Source organism: Artemia sp. Qi Xiang Cuo, chromosome 20 (assembly GCF_049724085.1).
Source record: "Artemia sp. Qi Xiang Cuo chromosome 20, ASM4972408v1, whole genome shotgun sequence".
Taxonomy (NCBI): domain Eukaryota; kingdom Metazoa; phylum Arthropoda; class Branchiopoda; order Anostraca; family Artemiidae; genus Artemia; species Artemia sp. Qi Xiang Cuo.
The window spans coordinates 27,609,370-27,630,056 of record NC_142813.1 but is presented as its reverse complement, the minus strand read 5'-3'; the positions used below and the strand labels follow the sequence as shown (position 1 = coordinate 27,630,056).

Here is a 20,687-nt window from a genome sequence, read left to right as displayed (position 1 = left end):
ACAATAAATCAGTGTTTAATTTTTTCATATACTCCGTGTATAGGGGCATATGGGAGTATTTCGCTTAACGTGAAACCCTTAATTGATATACATTTAAACTAGTTTACTCGAAACATTTCACAAATCACAGGACACTGTTTGCCGAAACGTAACCAAAATGATTCCTGAGGAAGTATAAAAACGAGCTTCTATGAATTTTTTTATTTATTACCTGTGAGCTTTCGTCACAGCTCGCACTTAACGATGCAATAGCCTAAATATACAAACACGGCTTTACAGTACACGTCCATTTTAACTTCAGTTCACAATTGGCTGGTTTAGTTGCAAAACGCGATTTACAACAAGAAGCAAAATAGAAAACTAGAGGAGATAATAGCTGTCATGTTTAGCATATAACTTAAAAAATTACCAGTCACTTCGTAAATATAATATTCAACAAGTTCGTTCTCGCGCATGGATAATTCGAGCATGCTTTTTGAGCTTGGATAATGTATTCGAGCACATTTGGTACAGAGTTCGTGAGATTGGCTTCAAAGAATGTTTTAGCCTTTGATGTCAAAATCTTTCGTTTTCGTTTCCGATGTATTGGAATCAATACTCGTGTTGAGTGAATTCCCTCTTTAATTTACAAATTGAAAGCCAGTCAAGTACTGAAAACCCCGAATTGATAAAACTGTGAAAATTTGAACCAATCGATTTGGCTCTCGAACGATTATTTTCGAAGTGTGAGAAAAAATCAACAGAAAATGCACGTTTCTAGACATTCAAAGCAGGGAGGAATTTCAAATGAGGAGTAAATTTTGCAAGTGGTCTCACCTAATTGACACTGGCATGTGTAACCTTGCCAAGTATCGACACAAATGGCTGTCCGAGAAGGACAAGACTGTTTTGTACATCCATCAAAAGGTGGACAACCATCTTGAACTTTCGATTCTTTACCTCCTTTTAAAAACACATTTTTGCTATTGCCTGATCGGACGTCCTGAAAAGAGATTTTTGTTATTAATGATATTTATAATAAATAAAAAACATGCCTGGGGTAAATGGCGAATGTACTCAACGCGTTGCTTGAGAGTATTAAATGTTTCATTTTAAATACTTTATGACGATTAGCTGGGGTGCGAACTTATAGTTTCATCATTCGACATTTATACATTGAACAGCGGGACACTTTTTCAGCCAAATATGTGTTATAAAAATAGCCTAAAAATAAACAAAGCAACTAAAAACAAAGCTTTTCTTGGAAAGTCATACAAAAAACAAGTAATCGGGAGAGAGTAAATACTTGCCGCTCGCTTGACAAAATTTGTATTGTACTTTTTCTTCGTTAAATTGTTTCTGCTTTAATTTTCAGTTTATTCGTCTGTTTTCTATAGTTGTTTTTCAATCACTAATACTCAAATCCATTCTTTGCGTCAGAACATGTTGAGCATTAAAGTATTGTTCTCATTTTGATAATGAAAAGTACTTACCTACGGTATTTATTTTATCAGAAAAAAGGGAGATATTATTATCAATTTTAATATATACCTATTTCCTAGACAACAATTATTTTCTATTGTCTTCGGTATTTTTAAGGTGCTATGGTGAATTTTTCTCAAATCATTTGTTTTTTTTTGTTTGTTTTTTTTGCGGCTATTTTTCTGACTTTTCATGGGCAAACAATGACTAGTGAAACGTCCAGAGTTTCTGCTGGAGGAAAATTACTAAGTATGATGATAATTTTTAAACTTAGATGCCGTAGATGAAGTTTTAACGGAATAACAGGGTGGTTTTAGGGAGGGTAGAGGATGGGTTGACATAACTTTCACTCTTAGATTAATAATTGATAAGTGTCTGAATCATCAAACGCCTTTAGTCATCTGTTTAATAGATTATGAGCAAGAGTTTGATTTAGCGGATAGAAGAGCTCTAGAAAAGGTCCTATTCTTGTATGGTATACCAGCTAATCACATTAAAGTGATTAGCACTATGTACAAGAAAAACATGGCTGTGGTTAAGGTAGAAAGTAAGGTTAGCAGCTGGTCTCTTATTAAATCAGGAGTTAAGCAGGGTTACGTTCTATCCCCATTTATATGGATCACTTTGATGGACTTTGTCCTAAGGAGCATAGCAAAGGCAATGGGAGACAACGGAATCAAATGGGGAAGTAATACTTTCCGAGACTTAGAATATGTTGATGATTTAAGCATCCTAGATGAAAATATTAAAATGAATAAATGAACTTTTGAAGGTCTTGCAACTTCAGGGTGCAAGAATAGGTTTGAAAATTAATGTTAAGACTAAGACACTAAAGCTAGGAATAAGTAAAGGTGAAGAGGTGGTTTTGGGTAATAAGGAGATCGATAAAGTGGAGAGCTTCACTTACCTAGGTAGTGCTATTAAGAAATACGGTAGGTGCAGTAAAGATGTGAAATGTAGAATAGCCAAGACCCAGGGTGTTTTTTTCACACTTGAAAAAGTTTGGAGGGATTGGAAGATAAGTCTGTGAACCAAGATTACAATATGAAAAGCTACAGTGATGACAGTGGTCAAGTATGGTTCCGAAGCCATGGGCTCTAAAAGACGGAGGAATATTCGCTAGACGTAATCCAGCGAAATTACCTACGGATTGTGTACTTCAAAAAACAGAAGTAGAGTTGCTAGATGTTTTCCAGAGAAATTGTCTTTGGATTGTTTTGGGTGTCCGACTGACTGACCGTATTTCAAATAGTAAGTTTTATAAAAAATGTGGTTTAATCCTGCTTTTCAGGGCTATAATGAGAGAAAGGTTGATATAGCTAGGACAAGTTATGCGGATGAAGGATGACACATTGCCAAATATCGTCCTTGTCCGCCAACCATCTACGGACAAACGGAATCAGGCCGTCCCTCTCATATTATTTTGTTTTTTTCTTTTTTTACTCCGCATTTATTTTATATTGCGGGTTACAAATAAACTTACTTACTTACTTACTTAATGGGGCGAAAGGATGCCATAAAGAAAGATTAAAGGTCGTATCCAGGGGGGGGGCAAGATGTTTTGTACCCCCCCCCCTCCAAAAAAAATGTTTATCCGACCCGTGAAAACGTAAAAAAATGAATATAAACAAATTTTTGATGCGTTTTTTAAATTTTTTATTGTAACCAACCCCCTCCCCGAGAAAAAAATCTTTTTTCAACCCTCTTCCCCCCTAAAAAAATCCTAGATACGGCCCTGGAAAGATTTAAGGGAAATGGAAACTTCTTGCAAAACTGAAAAGTTGAAAGAGGGAGACTTTGAATAGACTGGGATAGAGGGATAGTTTGCACAGCTGTGTTGGCCTCAGGTGGCTTGGAGCTACAGTAACTTGTTAGCAGTAGTAGTAGTAACTTTATGTAGATAGTTTGAAACACCACAATGTCCTTCCAAGATAAATAAAGAAGAGAAAATCAAATAACGAGACAGTATTTATCACGACGATAATGTAATAGCTAAAATTCAGATATTTTGGAACCCTCTCCTTTTCAATAACATGGTTTTGCTTTGGTAATATAATAAGACTGTAGATTTCATTTTAATTTTGTCTCTGTTTTGGAACTTTCCTCAATTGCTGAGTCTGATTGTTCTGACACAGAGTGGAGCACTGAGTTCTTGTTGAAATATACGAACGTTTTTTGTTTTTTTTTGCTAATTTAGAGTCAGTGCTCTTTTTTTCTATTTTTGTGTTATGTAGTAAATAATGATAATACTATATAGAATGTTCCACTGTAAAAATAAAACAAATAATCACTATACAAAACGATCCCAAAGATATTATGTTTCAAACATCGTGCCACATTAAAATACTGTTCCATTCTCACAATTTCTTTTATACATTTATTACCGGCTTTTAGGCTTAGGACATTAATACAAGGTTATACTTATAATATATTTGTACTTTATTAGTCTTAACGTACCAAGGACATCAAAATAAAAACAGTTCTTCCTCCTGGCCTCATCTTACGTCTATTCATATCTAAAAACCGCAATTGTCTACGATGTTTCTTTTGGTTACTTCAAAATTGTGAAGTTGTTCGGGCTGCATCACATTTTCGTCACTGTTGGCACTTTGACACGTGAAAATAAGTAAGCCAAACTAATTAGCTAAAAATGTAAATTTAACTTTAGTTTTTTAATTTTAATTTAAATTTTAATTAACTTTTTATTTTAATTTAATAAAATTTAACTAAGTTAAAAATTTAAATTTAGATTTAGTTAATTAGTTAAATCTTTAAATGCTCTTCGTCCATAAAAATTCGAACATTAACAATTTGTTGATTCCCAAGACAACTACACTTTCTTAATCTGATTGATGGCATTTGTTTATAGCTTACATTTTGTTTGTTTGTCACCCACGTTTCTTTTTTTTAAATTTTCACTTGCTACTGCCAGAACTATATCTGCATATGAGTAGAATACTAATAATGAATTCTGGGACTTTATGTTCCTTCCGGTTTTTCTGGTAGGTAATTCTATTCTAGAGGTCATTACATCTTTGCTAAGAGATTTGTTTTCTGGTAGGTATAATCTGGTTTGGTAGGTACAATCTGGTTAGGTGGGTATAATCACATTGCCTATTAAAAGGTAGCGTTCAATTTAAACTGTATCAATTATTTTATTCCAGTTTTTCTAAAAACCAGTATTGTCTATAACTTAATTTACGTTGGTTAAACTTCTGATGGTTAAGAAAGCATAACAGGTAATTAAAGTATGAGGAATGGGATGCTATAATTAGAATGATTTTAAGTTGAAAAATTGTGACGTAAAAATAACTCAGTTATTTGCTTGCGTGTATAGGAATTCCCATGTTATTTGCTTGCTTGTATTTTGTGTTAAAATAAGTAGTTTTTTTATCTTTTAAAAGAGCTTTAAGGGTTTTGAGAGACTCAGTTGCCTAATTCTGTGTGGTTTTCCTTTACTTGGTGGTCATTAAACACGAAATTTTTGTGTTAAATAAGTAGTTTTTGTATATTTTAAAAGAGCTTTACAGAGTTTGAGAGACTCAGTTGCCTAATTCCGTGTGGTTTTTCTTTACTTGATGGTCATTAAAAAACGAAATTTCTGTGTTAAATAAGTAGTTTTTGTATCTATTAAAAGAGCTTTAAGGGGTTTGAGAGACTCAGTTGCCTGATTCCGTGTGGTTTTTCTTTACTTGGTGGTCATTAAAAACGAAATTTTTTTGTTAAATAAGTAGTTTTTGTATCTTTTAAAAGAGCTTTAGGGGGATTGAGAGACTCAGTTGCCGCATTCCATGTGGTTTTTCTTTACTTGGTGGTCATTAAAAACGAAATTTTTGTGTTAAATAAGTAGTTTTTTTATCTTTTAAAAGAGCTTTAAACGGATTGAGAGACTCAGTAGCCTAATTCCGTGTGGTTTTCCTTTACTTGGTGGTCATTAAAAACGAAATTTAAGTAACTTTTAACTTTGTCTTCATGCGTTCTTTGGTACCCTCGCAGAGGTTTTGATTTTTTAATTGTAAGTTGCCGGATTCCATGTGGTTTTTCTTTAATTGGTGGTCATTAAAAACGAAATTTTTGTGTTAAATAAGTAGTTTTTGTATCTTTTAAAAGAGCTTTACTGGGATTGAGCGACTCAGTTGCCGGATTCCGTGTGGTTTTTCTTTACTTGGTGGTCATTAAAAACGAAATTTTTGTGTTAAATAAGTAGTTTTTGTATCTTTTAAAAGAGCTTTACAGGGTTTGAGAGACTCAGTTGCCTAAGTCCGTGTGGTTTTACTTTACGTGGTTGTCATTAAAAACGAAATTTGTGTTTTAAATAAGTAGTTTTTGTATCTTTTAAAAGAGCTTTAAGGGGTTTGAGAGACTCAGGTGCCTGATTTCCTGTGGTTTTTTTTTACTTGGTGGTCATTTGTTGTATCTTTTATAAGAGCTTTACAGAGTTTGAGAGACTCAGTTGCCTAATTCCGCGTGGTTTTTCTTTACTTGATGGTCATTAGAAACGAAATTTTTGTGTTAAATAAGTAGTTTTTTGTATCTTTTTAAAAGAGCTTTAAGGGGTTTGAGAGACTCAGTTGCCTAATTCCGGGTGATTTTTATTTACTTGATGGTCATTTGTTGTATCTTTTAAAAGAGCTTTACAGGGTTTGAGAGACTCAGTTGCCTAATTCCGTGTGTTTTTACTTTACATAAGGGTCATTAAAAAAGAAATTTTTGTGTTAAATAAGTAGTTTTTTTATCTTTTAAAAGAGCTTTAATGGGTTTGAGAGACTCAGTTGCCTGATTCCGTGTGGTTTTTCTTTACTTGGTGGTCATTAAAAACGATAATTTTTGTGTTAAATAAGTAGTTTTTGTATCTTTTAAAAGAGCTTTACGGGGATTGAGAGACTCAGTTGCTGGATTCCATGTGGTTTTTCTTTACTTGGTGGTCATTAAAAACGAAATTTTTGTGTTAAATAAGTAGTTTTTGTATCTTTTAAAAGAGCTTTACGGGGATTGAGACTCAGTTGCCGGATTCCGTGTGTTTTTTCTTTACTTGGTGGTCATTAAAAACTAAATTTATGTGTTAAATAAGTAGTTTTTGTATCTTTTAAAAGAGCTTTACAGGGTTTGAGAGACTCAGTTGCCTAATTACGTGTGGTTTTCCTTTACTTGGTGGTCATTAAAAACGAAGTTTTTGTGTTAAATAAGTAGTTTTTGTATCTTTTAAAAGAGCTTTAAGGGATTTGAGAGACTCAGTTGCCTGATTCCGTGTGGTTTTTCTTTACTTGGTGGTCATTTGTTGTATCTTTTAAAAGAGCTTTACAGAGTTTGAGAGACTCAGTTGCCTAATTCCGTGTGGATTTCCTTGACTTGGTGGTCATTAAAAACGAAATTTTTGTGTTAAATCAGTAGTTTTTGTATCTTTTAAAAGAGCTTTAAGAGGTTTGAGAGACTCAGTTGCCTGATTCCGAGTGGTTTTTCTTTACTTGGCGGTCATTTGTTGTATCTTTTAAAAGAGATTTACAGGGTTTGAGAGTCTCATTTGCCTAATTCCGTGTGATTTTTCTTTACGTGATGTTAATTAAAAACGGAATTTTTGTGTTAAATAAGTAGTTTTGTATCTTTTAAAAGAGCTTTAAGGGGTTTGAGAGACTCAGTTGCCTAATTCCGTTTGGTTTTTCTTTACTTGATGGTCATTAAAAACGAAATTTTTTGTGTTAAATAAGTAGTTTTTGTATCTTTTAAAAGAGCTTTACGGGGATTGAGAGACTCAGTTTTACCTTGTCACAGTTACATTTTCATTAAATTACAAAGTTCATTTTGAACTTCTTTCGTTGAAATGCAAGAGTTGGAATATTTCAGTAGTGTTTGGTTGTGGTTTACCTTGTCACAGTTACATTTTCTTGATTTTTCAAAGTTCATTTTGAATTTCTTTCGTTGAAATGCAAGAGTTGGAATATTTCAGTAGTGTTTGGTTGTGGTTTACCTTGTCACAGTTACATTTTCTTGATATTTCCAAGTTCATTTTGAATTTCTTTCGTTGAAATGCAAGAGTTGGAATATTCCAGTAGTGTTTGGTTGTGGTTTACCTTGTCACAGTTACATTTTCTTGATTTTTCAAAGTTTATTTTGAATTTCTTTCACTGAAATGCAAGAGTTGGAATATTTCAGTAGTGTTTGGTTGTGGTTTACCTTGTCACAGTTACATTTTCTTGATTTTTCAAAGTTCATTTTGAATTTCTTTCGTTGAAATGCAAGAGTTGGAATATTTCAGTAGTGTTTGGTTGTGGTTTACCTTGTCACAGTTACATTTTCTTGATTTTTCAAAGTTCATTTTGAATTTCTTTCGCTGAAATGCAAGAGTTGGAATATTTCAGTAGTGTTTGGTTGTGGTTTACCTTGTCACAGTTACATTTTCTTGATTTTTCAAAGTTCATTTTGAATTTCTTTCGTTGAAATGCAAGAGTTGGAATATTTCAGTAGTGTTTGGTTGTGGTTTACCTTGTCACAGTTACATTTTCTTGATTTTTCAAAGTTCATTTTGAATTTCTTTCGTTGAAATGCAAGAGTTGGAATATTTCAGTAGTAGCATGTAATAGCAGTAATAGCAATAATAATTCAGTAATAGCATGTAGTTTAAAAACGTGTTTAATCACGTTTCTTGAATGATTCAAAATGAACTTTGAAAAATCAAGAAAATGTAACTGTGACAAGGTAAACCACAACCAAACACAACTGAAATATTCCAACTCTTGCATTTCAACGAAAGAAATTCAAAATGAACTTTGAAAAATTCAAGAAAATGTAACTGTGACAAGGTAAACCATAACCAAACACTACTGAAATATTCCAACTCTTGCATTTCAACGAAAGAAATTCAAAATGAACTTTGAAAAATCAAGAAAATGTAACTGTGACAAGGTAAACCACAACCAAACACTACTGACATATTCCAACTCTTGCATTTCAGCGAAAGAAATTCAAAATGAACTTTGAAAAATCAAGAAAATGTAACTGTGACACTGAAATATTCCAACACTTGCATTTCAGCGAAAGAAATTCAAAATGAACTTTGAAAAATCAAGAAAATGTAACTGTGACAAGGTAAACCACAACCAAACACTACTGAAATATTCCAACTCTTGCATTTCAACGAAAGAAATTCAAAATGAAAACTTAAAGGTACCATAAAATGTAAGTGTGACTATTGAAACAACAAAAGTTCACAAAATAATATTACAAAAAAATGAATAAAATCGAAAGAAATTCAAAATGTAATTTGAAAAAAAAGGAGATTGTAAATGTGACAAGGTAAACCACAACCAAACACTACTGAAATCTTCCAACTCTTGCATTTCAACGAAAGAAATTCAAAATGAACTTTGCAAAATCACGAAAATGTAATTGTTACAAGGTAAACCACAACCAAACACTACTGAAATATTCCAACTCTTGCATTTAAATGAAATAAATTCAAAATGAACTTTTAAAAATCAAGAAAAAGTAACTTTGACATGGTAAACCGCAACCAATCACTACTGAAATATTCCAACTCTTTCCTTTCAACTAATGAAATTCAAATGAACATTGAAAAATAAAGAAAATGTAAGAGTTACAAGGTAAACCACAACCAAACACTACTGAAATATTCCAACTCTTGCATTTCAACGAAAGAAATTCAAAATGAACTTTGAAAAATCAAGAAAATGTAACTGTGACAAGGTAAACCACGATCAAACGCTACTGATATATTCCAACTCTTGCATTTCAACGAAAAAAATTCAAAATGAACTTTGAAAAATCATGAAAATGTAACTGTGACAAGGTAAACCACAACCAAACACAATTGAAATATTCCAACTCTAGCATATCAACGAAATAAATTAAAAATGATATTAGAAAAAAAAATTTTTTTTAACTTTTTATATTTATATAACAACCAAACAATACTTAATATCAACATATCTATAAAATATACGTATGCTATTCAAAATGTACTTTGAAAAATCATTAGGAAGTAACTGTGACAAGGTAAACCACAACCAAACGCCATTCATAAATTCCATATTCTACATTTCAATAAAAGAAATTCAAAATGAACTTTGAAAAATCAAGAAAATGTAACTGTGACAAGGTAAACCACAACCAAACACTACTGAAATATTCCAACTCTTGCATTTCAACGAAAGAAATTCAAAATGAACTTTGAAAAATCAAGAAAATGTAACTGTGACAAGGTAAACCACAACCAAACACTACTGAAATATTCCAACTCTTGCATTTCAACGAAAGAAATTCAAAATGAACTTTGAAAAATCAAGAAAATGTAACTGTGACAAGGTAAACCACAACCAAACACTACTGAAATATTCCAACTCTTGCATTTCAACGAAAGAAATTCAAAATGAACTTTGAAAAATCAAGAAAATGTAACTGTGACAAGGTAAACCACAACCAAACACTACTGAAATATTCCAACTCTTGCATTTCAAAGAAAGAAATTAAAAATAAACTTTTAACAAAACGGAATATGTAACAGTTTCAAGTTATATCACAACTATAAAATACCGAAATATTCAAACTCTTGAATTTAAACGAAAGAAATTCAAAATTAATTTTGAAAAATCAAGAAAATGTAACTGTGACACGTCAAACAACGACAAAACACTACTGAAATATTCCAACTCTTGCATTTCAGCGAAAGAAATTCAAAATAAACTTTGAACAATCAAGAAAATGTAACTGGTACAAGGTAAACCATAACCAAACACTACAGAAATATTCCAACTCTTGCATTTCAGCGAAAGAAATTCAAAATGAACTTTGAAAAATCAAGAAAATGTAACTGTGACAAGGTAAACCACAACCAAACACTACTGAAATATTCCAACTCCTGCATTTCAACCAAAGAAATTCAAAATGAACTTTGAAAAATCAAGAATATGTAAGTGTGACAAGGTAAACCACAACCAAACACTACTGAAATATTTCAACTCTTACATTTCAACGAAAGAAATTCGAAATGAACTTTGAAAAATCAAGAAAATGTAACTGTGACAAGGTAAACCACAACCAAACACTACTGAAATATTCCAACTCTTGCATTTCAACGAAAGAAATTCAAAATGAACTTTGAAAAATCAAGAAAATTCAACCGTGACAAGGTAAACCACAACCAATAACAGCTGAAATATTGCAACTCTAGCATGTCAGTAAAATAAACAAGCCATTAGCATTGAAAAATAATGAACTTGTACAAGTCAAAAGGTCCTCGCCAACCAAAAACGCCTGTAATAGTCCCACTCATGCATCTCCGGCAATGACATAAAAAATAAACATTGAAAAATCAAGAAAATGTAACTGTGAAAAGGTAAAACTGAGTCTCTCAATCCCCGTAAAGCTCTTTTAAAAGATAAAAAAACTACTTATTTAACAAAAAAAATTTCGTTTTTAATGACTACCAATTAAATAAAAATCACACTGAATCCTTCAAATGAGTCACTCAAACACCTTAAAGATATTTTATAATATACAACAACGTCTTATTTACCATAAAAAATTATTTTTTAATGACCACCAAGTAAAGAAAAACCACACGGAATTAGGCAACTGACTCTCTCAATCCCTGTAAAGCTCTTTTAAAAGATACAACAAATGACCACCAAGTAAAGAAAAACCACGCGGACTCAGGCAACTGAGTCTCTCAAACCCCTTAAAGGTCTTTTAAAAGATACAAAAACTACTGATTTAACACAAAAATTTCATTTTTAATGACCAACAAGTAAAGAAAAATCACACTGAAACAGGCAACTGAGTCTCTCAAACCCTGTAAATCTCTTTTAAAATATACAAAAAATGACCACCAAGTAAACAAAAACCACACAGAATTAGGCAACTGAGTCTCTCAAATCCCTTAAAAGCTCTTTTAAAAGATACAAAAACTACTGATTTAACACAAAAATTTCGTTTTTAATGACCACCAATTAAAGGAAAACCACACGGAATTAGTCAAATTAGTCTCTCAAACCCTGTAAAGCAATTTTAAATCATAAAATCAAGTAATTTATAAAAATAAATTTTCTTATTTAATGAGAATTAAGTAAAGAAAAATCACACGGAATCAGGCAACTGAGTCTCTCAAACCCCTTAAAGCTCTTTTAAAAGATACAAAAACTACTTATTTAACACAAAAATTTAGTTTTTAATTACCACCAATTAAATAAAAACCACACGGAATCCGGTAACTGAGTCTCTCAATCCCCGTAAAGCTCTTTTAAAAGATACAAAAACTACTTATTTAACACAAAAATTTCGTTTTTAATGACCATCAAGTAATGGAAAACCACATGGAATTAGGAAACTGAGTTTCTCAAACCCCGTAAAGCTCTTGTAAAAAATACAAAAACTACTTATTTAACACAAAAATTTCGTTTTTAATGACCACCAAGTAAAGAAAAACCACACGGAATCCGGCAACTGAGTCTCTCAATCCCCGTAAAGCTCTTTTAAAAGATACAATAACTACTTATTAACAACAAAAATTTCGTTTTTAATTACAACAAATTACAGAAAAACCACCTGTAATCAGGAAACTTTTTCTATAAAAACAATTAAATAAACTTTAAAATATAAAAAAACAACTAAAATCAAAAATAATTTTCTTTTATATGTACAACAAATAAAAGTACAAGCACTCGGAATCCGGCATCAGAGTCTCTCCATCCCAGTAAAGCTCTTGTAAAAGATACAAAAACTAATTATTTAACACAAAAATTTCATTTTTAATGACCATCAAGTAAAGAAAAATCACAAGGGATCAGGAAACTGAGTTTCTCAAACCCAGTAAAGCTCCTTTAAAAGATACAACAAATGACCACCAAGTAAAGAAAAACCACACGGAATCAGGCAACTGAGTCTCACAAACACCATCAAGCACATTTAAAAGAAACAAAAACACCTGATTTAACACAAAAATTTCGTTTTTAATGACCACCAAGTAAAGGAAAACCACACGTAATTAGGCAACTGAGTCTCTCAAACTCTGTAAAGCTCTTTTAAAAGATACAACACATGACCACCAAGTAAATAAAAACCACACGGAATCAGGCAACTAAGTCTCTCAAACCCCTTAAAGCTCTATTAAAAGATACAAAAACTACTTATTTAACACAAAAATTTCGTTTTTAATTACCACCAAGTAAAGGAAAACCACACGGAATTAGGCAACAAAGTCTCTCAAACCCTGTAAAGCTCTTTTAAAAGATACAAAAACTACTTATTTAACACAAAAATTTCGTTTTTAATGACCACCAAGTAAATAAAAACCACACGGAATCCGGCAACTGAGTCGCTAAATCCAATTAAAGCTCTTTTAAAAGATAAAAAAACTACTTATTTAACACAAAAATTTCGTTTTTAATGACCACCAAGTAAAGAAAAACCACATGGAATCCGGCAACTTACAATTAAAAAATCAAAACCTCTGCGAGGGTACCAAAGAACGCATGAAGACAAAATTAAAAGTTACTTAAATTTCGTTTTTAATGATCACCAAGTAAAGGAAAACCACACGGAATTAAGCAACTGAGTCTCTCAAACCCTGTAAAGCTCTATTAAAAGATACAAAAACTACTTATTTAACACAAAAATTTCGTTTTTAATGACCATCAAGTAAAGAAAAATCACACGGAATTAGTCTACTGAGTCTCTCAATCCCCGTAAAGCTCTTTTAAAAGATACAAAAACTACTGTTTTAACACAAAAAATATTGTTTTTAATGAGCACCAACTAAAGAAAAACCACACGGAATCAGGCAACTAATTCTCTCAAAACCAGTAAATCTATTTTAAAATTAAAAAAAAAATCTAATATTACATACAAAATTTCGTTTTCAATGACAAACAAGTAAAGAAAAACAACAAGGAAACCGGCATTTTATTAACTCAATTCCCGTATATATATTTTAATATATATAAAAACTACCACAGAAATTTCATTTTTTAATGACCATCAAGTAAAGGAAAACCACACGGAACTAGACAACTGAGTCTCTCAAACTCTGTAAAGCTCTATTAAAAGATACAAAAACTACTTATTTAAAACAAAAATTTATTTTTTAATGACCAACAAGTAAAGTAACACCACATGGAATTAGGCAACTGAGTCTCTCAAAACCCTTAAAGCTCTTTTAAAAGATACAAAAACTAGTTATTTTAACACAAAATACAAGCAAGCAAATAACATGGGAATTCCTATACACGCAAGCAAATAACTGAGTTATTATTACGTCACAATTTTTCAACTTAAAATCATTCTAATTATAGCATTCCATTCCTCATACTTTAATTACCTTTTACGCTTTCTTAACCATCAGAAGTTTAACCAACGTTAATTAAGTTATTGACAATACTGGTTTTTAAAAAAACTGGAATAAAATAATTGATACAGTTTAAATTAAACGCTACCTTTGAATAGGCAATGTGATTATACTCACCTAACCAGATTGTACCTACCAAACCAGATTATACCTACCAGAAAACAAATCTCTTAGCAAAGATGTAATGACCTCTAGAATAGAATTACCTACTAGAAAAACCGGAAGGAACATAAAGTCTCAGAATTCATTATTAGCATTCTACTCATATGGAGGTATTTTTCATTAGAAATGGAATTCCTGATTTTCCCAAATTCTTCAGATATATTTGGTTGGATAGCTTTTCACTTATCTAAATTGTCAGATTTCTTTTTCACTTGATGCGCAATTTTCCATTTCGCAATTACATCATTTCTTTAAGTTTCGGGCTTTAAGTTCCCATTATTTCTATACAAAAAAGTATCCTCTCCCCATTAAGAATTCGAGCTAATTCGCCTTGCAATAATTTACCTTGATGCATCCATTGAAGCCAATATAATTCATTACTTCAGTATGACTAGCTTCTAGGCCACCAACCGAGATTTTAGAAATGATAGCACCCTGGAATCTAAATTCAGTGGGGATTGTTGTCTGAAAAAAAGAATATGTATTAAACTATTATATAAAATGTACTTCATGAATACGTTTGTGAACCTATTTAGCATACTTATTTTGATACTTTGCTATTCGCTATACCTCGAGCAATCAATTTAATTGAAAATGCTTAATAAAATCTTTAAACACGAAAGACAAATATTTTAAAAAATTGAATTATATTATTGATAAACTGGCGAAAAAAAACAAAAGAAGTTACACCGACTGGAATTAATAAGAAAATACTTTAAGGCGAAGCCCCTTTAGCACTAGAAGAATTTAACAAGAGCATATGAAAAGATTGGGAAAAAGGAAAAGTTACTTTCTCTAAAAAAAATAAAAAATTCTTTGGTTGGCCAAGTGAAAAATATTTTTGAATTGTAGAAAAGCTAGAACGGGAGTGGCAGAAAAACAGGTGAAGCTTCTTTTTGAAAGCCAGGATCTTGGTTGCAGCAGTAGCTGCAACCTACTAAAGGACGAACCACGGCCCATAGCAACCAAACCTTTAAAATGGAGCTAGATCGAAAAACTTAAGACCATTTGAACTGCCTTGTTTTGGAACCTTATGCAGGAGACTTGCAGTCCCTTGCTTGAACAACAAGGAAAATTCTTTGGCTTGAACAAAAAGGAGAATAACTTTTTTCCATGGGAATCACCATCAATGGCCTCTTTTTTTCTTCTGTGCAGCTTGCAGGGCACAGAAACATCATAGAGAGCTTTTTAAGGGCTCATTTTAAAAAGAACTACTACATCTTCTCACTTTTGCAATTAAAGACACATTTATTTAAAATAAAATCAATTTTTGAAAAAAATATTTTCTTAGATAAGATGATGCTATCAAACAGTTCGTGGTAACGAACTGTAACTAAAGAGCGACCCGGCTCAATAGTAACCGAAACTCTAAATAACGGAATTTTGATACCAGTAGATACATCAAAAGAATCAGATTTTAATGCTGATTTCAAATATACTAGTTTCATCAAGTTTAGTCTTACTAATCAAAAGTTACGCGCCTGAGAAAATTTGGCTGATTTTCGAAAAAAGGGGGAAAAACCCCCTAAAAGTTATAAAACCTTAATGAAAATCACACCATGATATTCAGCGTATCAGAGAACCCTACTGTAGAGGTTTCAAGCTTCCATCTACAAAAATGTGGAATTTTGCATTTTTTGCCAGAAGAAAGATCACGGGTTCGTGTTTATTTGTTTGTTTTTTTTTCCAGGGGTGATTGTATCGACCCAGTGGTCCTAGAATATCGTGGGAGGGGTCATTAGAATGGAAATTAAAAGTTCTAGTGCCCTTTTTAAGTGACCAAAAAAATGGAGGGCAATTAGGCCCCCTCCCACGCTCATTTTTCCCAAAGTCGCCCGATCAAAATTTTGAGATAGCCATTTTGTTTAGCATGTTCGAAAATATTATGTGTATATCTTTTAGGATGACTCCCCCAAAGTTCCCGGGGGGAGGGCTGAAAGTTATGAACTTTACCCAATGTTAATATATAGTATTGGTTATTGGGAAGTCTACAGACGTTTTCAGGGGATATTTTTCCTGGTAGTAGGGGGGGTCGGGGGTTATGTGGGAGGATCTTTCCATGGAGGAAGTTTTCATGAGAGAAGGGACATTGCTATGAAGGGGACGCTGGACTTCCCAGCATTATTTAAAAAAGATCATAAATAAAATATAAAAAAACAAGTTTTTCAGCTGCAACAGCAGCAACATCAAAACTTTAAACGGACAGAAAATATTACATATATGATTTGGTTCACCCCCTAGTCAATACCTCGCTCTTTAAGCCAAAGATTTTTTAGTACTTTCATAAGAGCTATTTATTCTAATTAACGGCATTTGTGATTAAGCGGTCATTTTTAAAGAATTGGAACAAAATTCGAACTTTAGCTTAAAGAGCAAGGTATTGACTAGGGGGCAAACCCCCTAATATACGTATTAAAAATATGTGAATATAGAAGTTCGTTACGTAATTTAATTCGTAAGTTACGTATATTTATTACTAATAAAAACGTTCGTAAATAAAATTAAGTAAGTTTCGAGAAAGCCATTTAACCAAATAAAAGTAAATTAATATGCAAATTTTGTTTTAATTATTCATGTACGGTGAGCCAAGATCAAAACCTGCATTTATTCAAAAATGTTCAAAAATTAAATAAAAAAAACAAGTTTTGTTAACTGAAAGTAAGGAACGACGTTAAAACTTAAAACGAACAGAAATTATTCCTTATATGAAAGGGGCTTTCGCCTCCTCAAGGCCTCGCTCTTTACGCTAAAGTTTGACTTTCTCACAACTCTATTTTTTTAAACAATAAAAAACTTTAGTGTAAAGAGCGAGGCGTTGAGGAGGGGACAGCCCCTTTCTTATAAGGAATAATTTTTGTTCGTTTTAAGTTTTAACCTCGTTCCTTACTTTCAGTTAAAAAAACTTTTTTTTTTATTTGATACTTTAAAGGGTGTATTGGGTAACAGTGATGATAACGTAGTTTGTTCTTTACTAGTTTCGGTCTTAATCACATGCATAGGTTTGGTTCTCATCAATCAAGGTTAAGGTGAACAATATTAAATACATAGGTTTGGTTCTCGTAAATCAAGGCTAAGGTCAACAATATTGTCACAAAGCCTACAGAACCAATCCGCATACTAGTCCATCTTTAAAGAAATATCAACGATATCGTATCTTATTGAATAAAAAAACAAGTTTTTTTAACTGAAAGTAAGGAGCAACATTAAAACTCAACACGAACAGAAATTATTTCGCATGTGAATGGGTTGCCCCCCTCCTCAATACCTTGTTCTTTACGCTAAAGCTCTTAGCACTTTTAAAAAAGCTTCCAATTCTAATTAAACGGCCCTTGTGTTTCAGGAGCCGTTCTTAAAATATATGGACAAACCGTTAAACTCTAGCGTAAACAGCAAGGTATTAAGGAGGAGGCAACCCCTTCATATACGGAATAATTTCTGTTCATTTTGAGTTTTATTGTTACTACTTACTTTCAGTTAAAACAACTTGTTTTTTTTTATTTCATTTCTGATCATTTTTCAAATAATGCCGGTAAGTCTGGCTCAATCTCCGTGAAAAACTCCTCCCCCCACGGTGAACTCCTCCGTGTAAATTCCCTCATACGTAAAATACCCTCCGGACAGTTCCATCATCGCTGAAAATTCCTTCCCCCCCCCCGTAAAATCTCTTGCGGACGATTCAGACTGAAAAATTCTCCTTAGCATACTTTCATTTGAAAAGGACTTTAATTTCTAATCGTTTTCTCTATCACTCCGGAAATCCACCCTTCATGGAATTTTTTCCCTGAAATCCAAACACGCTGGAAATAGCCCCCGGATAATTTAATTACATTGATATTGCTTATTTGACACCGCGTGGCTTAAAAGTAAAGAATAATGCGATGTTTAGGGTAATACATAAAATAAAAAATATTTATTGTGTTTCATAAACAATTCTCCTTTTTAAATCAAAATAGAAAATGCCAGAAAACTTAAAATAAATTTGTTTTTTTATGTTTATTGTTTTGAGTGCATTCTAACAATAATCTCATATGAAAAAATTAAATTTTATTTTCATATTGCCAGTTTGTTATTCTTTTTCGTTCAAAAAAGTTCTTGGACTTACACCAAAACCTTCAGAAAACGGAATGCCATATTTTTTTCAAAAAAAAAATTGACAAATTTTTTTTCAAGCAAAAAACTGCACAGTACGATCTAAGCCAAAGCACCATAGATGCATGATCGATAATGTCGCGGAAGGCACTTCTAAAAGAGAATGTGGATTAATTTTACCTAGACAACAACACCTTCAAGGGGGGGCTAAAAAGCATATTTTAAATCCGCGGTGAAGGCGGTGAAGGGAATGTGAAAGTCATTTTCGTAAGATATGATGGTGCAGAACTCTTTGAAATATCTCTAAGAGATAGATTTAATCCCGGATACTGTTATTTATTACACTGATAACTATAACATGAAAACTCTTCTTGAATCCTGAAGAATCGGTAATCGAATGTTTGAAAGGCAAATCAAATTGAGCTAGAAACATGGTTGGAACCAGTCATGAAATTCAAGTATGTTGACCCTATAGTTATGCCTAGACTATCACTTTGGAAATTTGAGGAAAGAAAAATGTTTTATAAGGATGTAAACGAGGCATTTGAATTTCTTAGAGTTAGTTGCGGTCACATGAAACTGTTCTGGGATTCAATTTTTATACTAGTGAGGACATATGTAAAAGATCTACGTTTGCAATCGGAATAAGAAGTACTTAAAACTTATCAAACAGTTCGTGGTAACGAACTGTAAGTAAGAAGCGACCCGGCTCAATGGTAACCGAAACTCTAGAAGACGGGTTTTGGATACCAATAGATACATCAAAATAATCAGATTTTAATGTTGATTTCAAATATATAAGTTTCATCAAGTTTAGTCCTACCCATCCAAAGTTACGTGCCTGAGAAAATTTGACTGATTTTCGAAAAAAAGGGGGAAAGACCCCTAAAAGCTATAGAACCTTAATGAAAATCACACCATCATATTCAAAGTATCAAAGTACCCTAATGTAGAGGTTTCAAGCTCCTATCTACAAAAATGTGGAATTTTGCATTTTTTGCCAGAAGAAAGATCACGGATGCGTGTTAATTTGTTTTTTGTTTGTTTTTTTTCCAGGGGCGATCGTATCGACCCAGTGGTCCTAGAATACCATGGGAGGGCTCATTGGAACGGAAATTAAAAGTTCTGGTGCCCTTTTTAAGTGACCCCAAAAAAACGGAGGGGAACTAGGCCCCCTCCCACGCTCATTTTTTTCCCAAAGTCACACGATCAAAATTGAAATAGCCATTTTGTTCAGCATGGTCGAAAATGTGATAAATATGTCTTTTAGGATGACTTAATCCCCCAAAGTCCCTTGGGGGAGGGCTGAAAGTTATGAACTTTCCCCAATGTTAACATATAGTATTGGCTATTTGGAAGTATACAGACGTTTTCAAGGGGTATTTTTTCTGGTAGTGGGGGGGGGGGTCGAGAGGTATGTGGGAGGATCTTTCCATGAAAGAAGTTTTCATGGAGGAAGGGACATTGCTATGAAGGGGGCGCCGGATTTCCCAGTATTATTTTAAAAAAAGATCAGAAATTAAATATATAAAAAACAAGTTTTTCAACTGAAAGTAAGGAGCACAATCAAAACTTAAAACGAACAGAAAATATTACGTATATGATTGGGTTCACCCCCTAGTCAATACCTCGCTCTTTAAGCCAAAGATTTTTTAGGACTTTCATAAGAGCTATTTATTCTAAATAACAGTCATTGTGATTAAGGCGTCATTTTAACAGAAGGGGAAAAAAATTCAAACTTGAGCCTAAGGTCCAAGGTACTAACTAGGGGGCGAGCCCCCTAATATACGTATAAAAATATAAGAATATATAGGTTCGTTACTTAAGTTAAATTGTAAGTTAAGTGTATTTATTACTAATATAAGCGTTCATAAATAAAATTAAACAACTTTCGAGAAAGCTATTTAACCAACAAAAAGTAAAACTAATATAAAATTTTTATTTCAATTATTCATGTACGGTGAGCCAAAATCAAAACCTGCATTAATTAAAAAACGTTCAAAAATTAAATAAAAAAATAAGTTTTTTTAACTGAAAGTAAAGAACGACGTTAAAACTTAAAACGAACAGAAATTATTCCGCATATGAAAGGGGCTGTCCCCTCCTCAACGCCTCGCTCTTTACGCTAAAGTTTGACTTTCTCACAAATCTATTTTTTTTAAACAATAAAAAACTAGGAAACATGAATTCAGGTGATTTGGTTTATTTATTGATGTAGGAATGATAGGGTATATGGGAAAAAAGACAGGGAGTAGAACTCATGATGACTAAAAAGCTTTTAAGTCTGGTTGAAGTTGGGAAGGTGTCAAGTATATATAGCTAGTTTCTAACTTTATGAAAAAAAGGGGCAATGTATGGGTCATGGTGGTAAATACCCGACTGATAGGAACAACAGTGACTTAAATAATATTTAAATGCAGTTGCAGGAACAAATGGACGAGATTCCGTTTAGGAATATGGGATTTGTCTTAGGGAACTGTAATGACAATGTCGTAATGTTCCTTGTTACACTTTCGGTTTCTTTAAATCTTGAAGAGGCTGTCCCCTCCTCAACGCCTCGCTCTTTACGCTAAAGTTTTTTATTTTTAAAAAAAATAGAGTTTTTCTAAATAGTCAAACT

General features: G+C 32.6%; 1 protein-coding gene across 1 annotated transcript in view; it reads right to left on the bottom strand.

Annotated features, from left to right (window-relative positions):
* The window catches only part of LOC148940057 (protocadherin-like wing polarity protein stan), a 421,746-nt gene that overhangs the window by 56,899 nt on the left and 344,160 nt on the right, over nucleotides 1-20,687 (bottom strand). The window contains exons 18-19 of the mRNA XM_089106281.1: nucleotides 14,324-14,443; nucleotides 817-982 (exon numbers count right to left, since the gene is read on the bottom strand). Of these exons, the coding sequence (XP_088962407.1) occupies nucleotides 817-982; nucleotides 14,324-14,443 (286 nt within the window). The remainder of the gene's footprint in view (nucleotides 1-816; nucleotides 983-14,323; nucleotides 14,444-20,687) is intronic.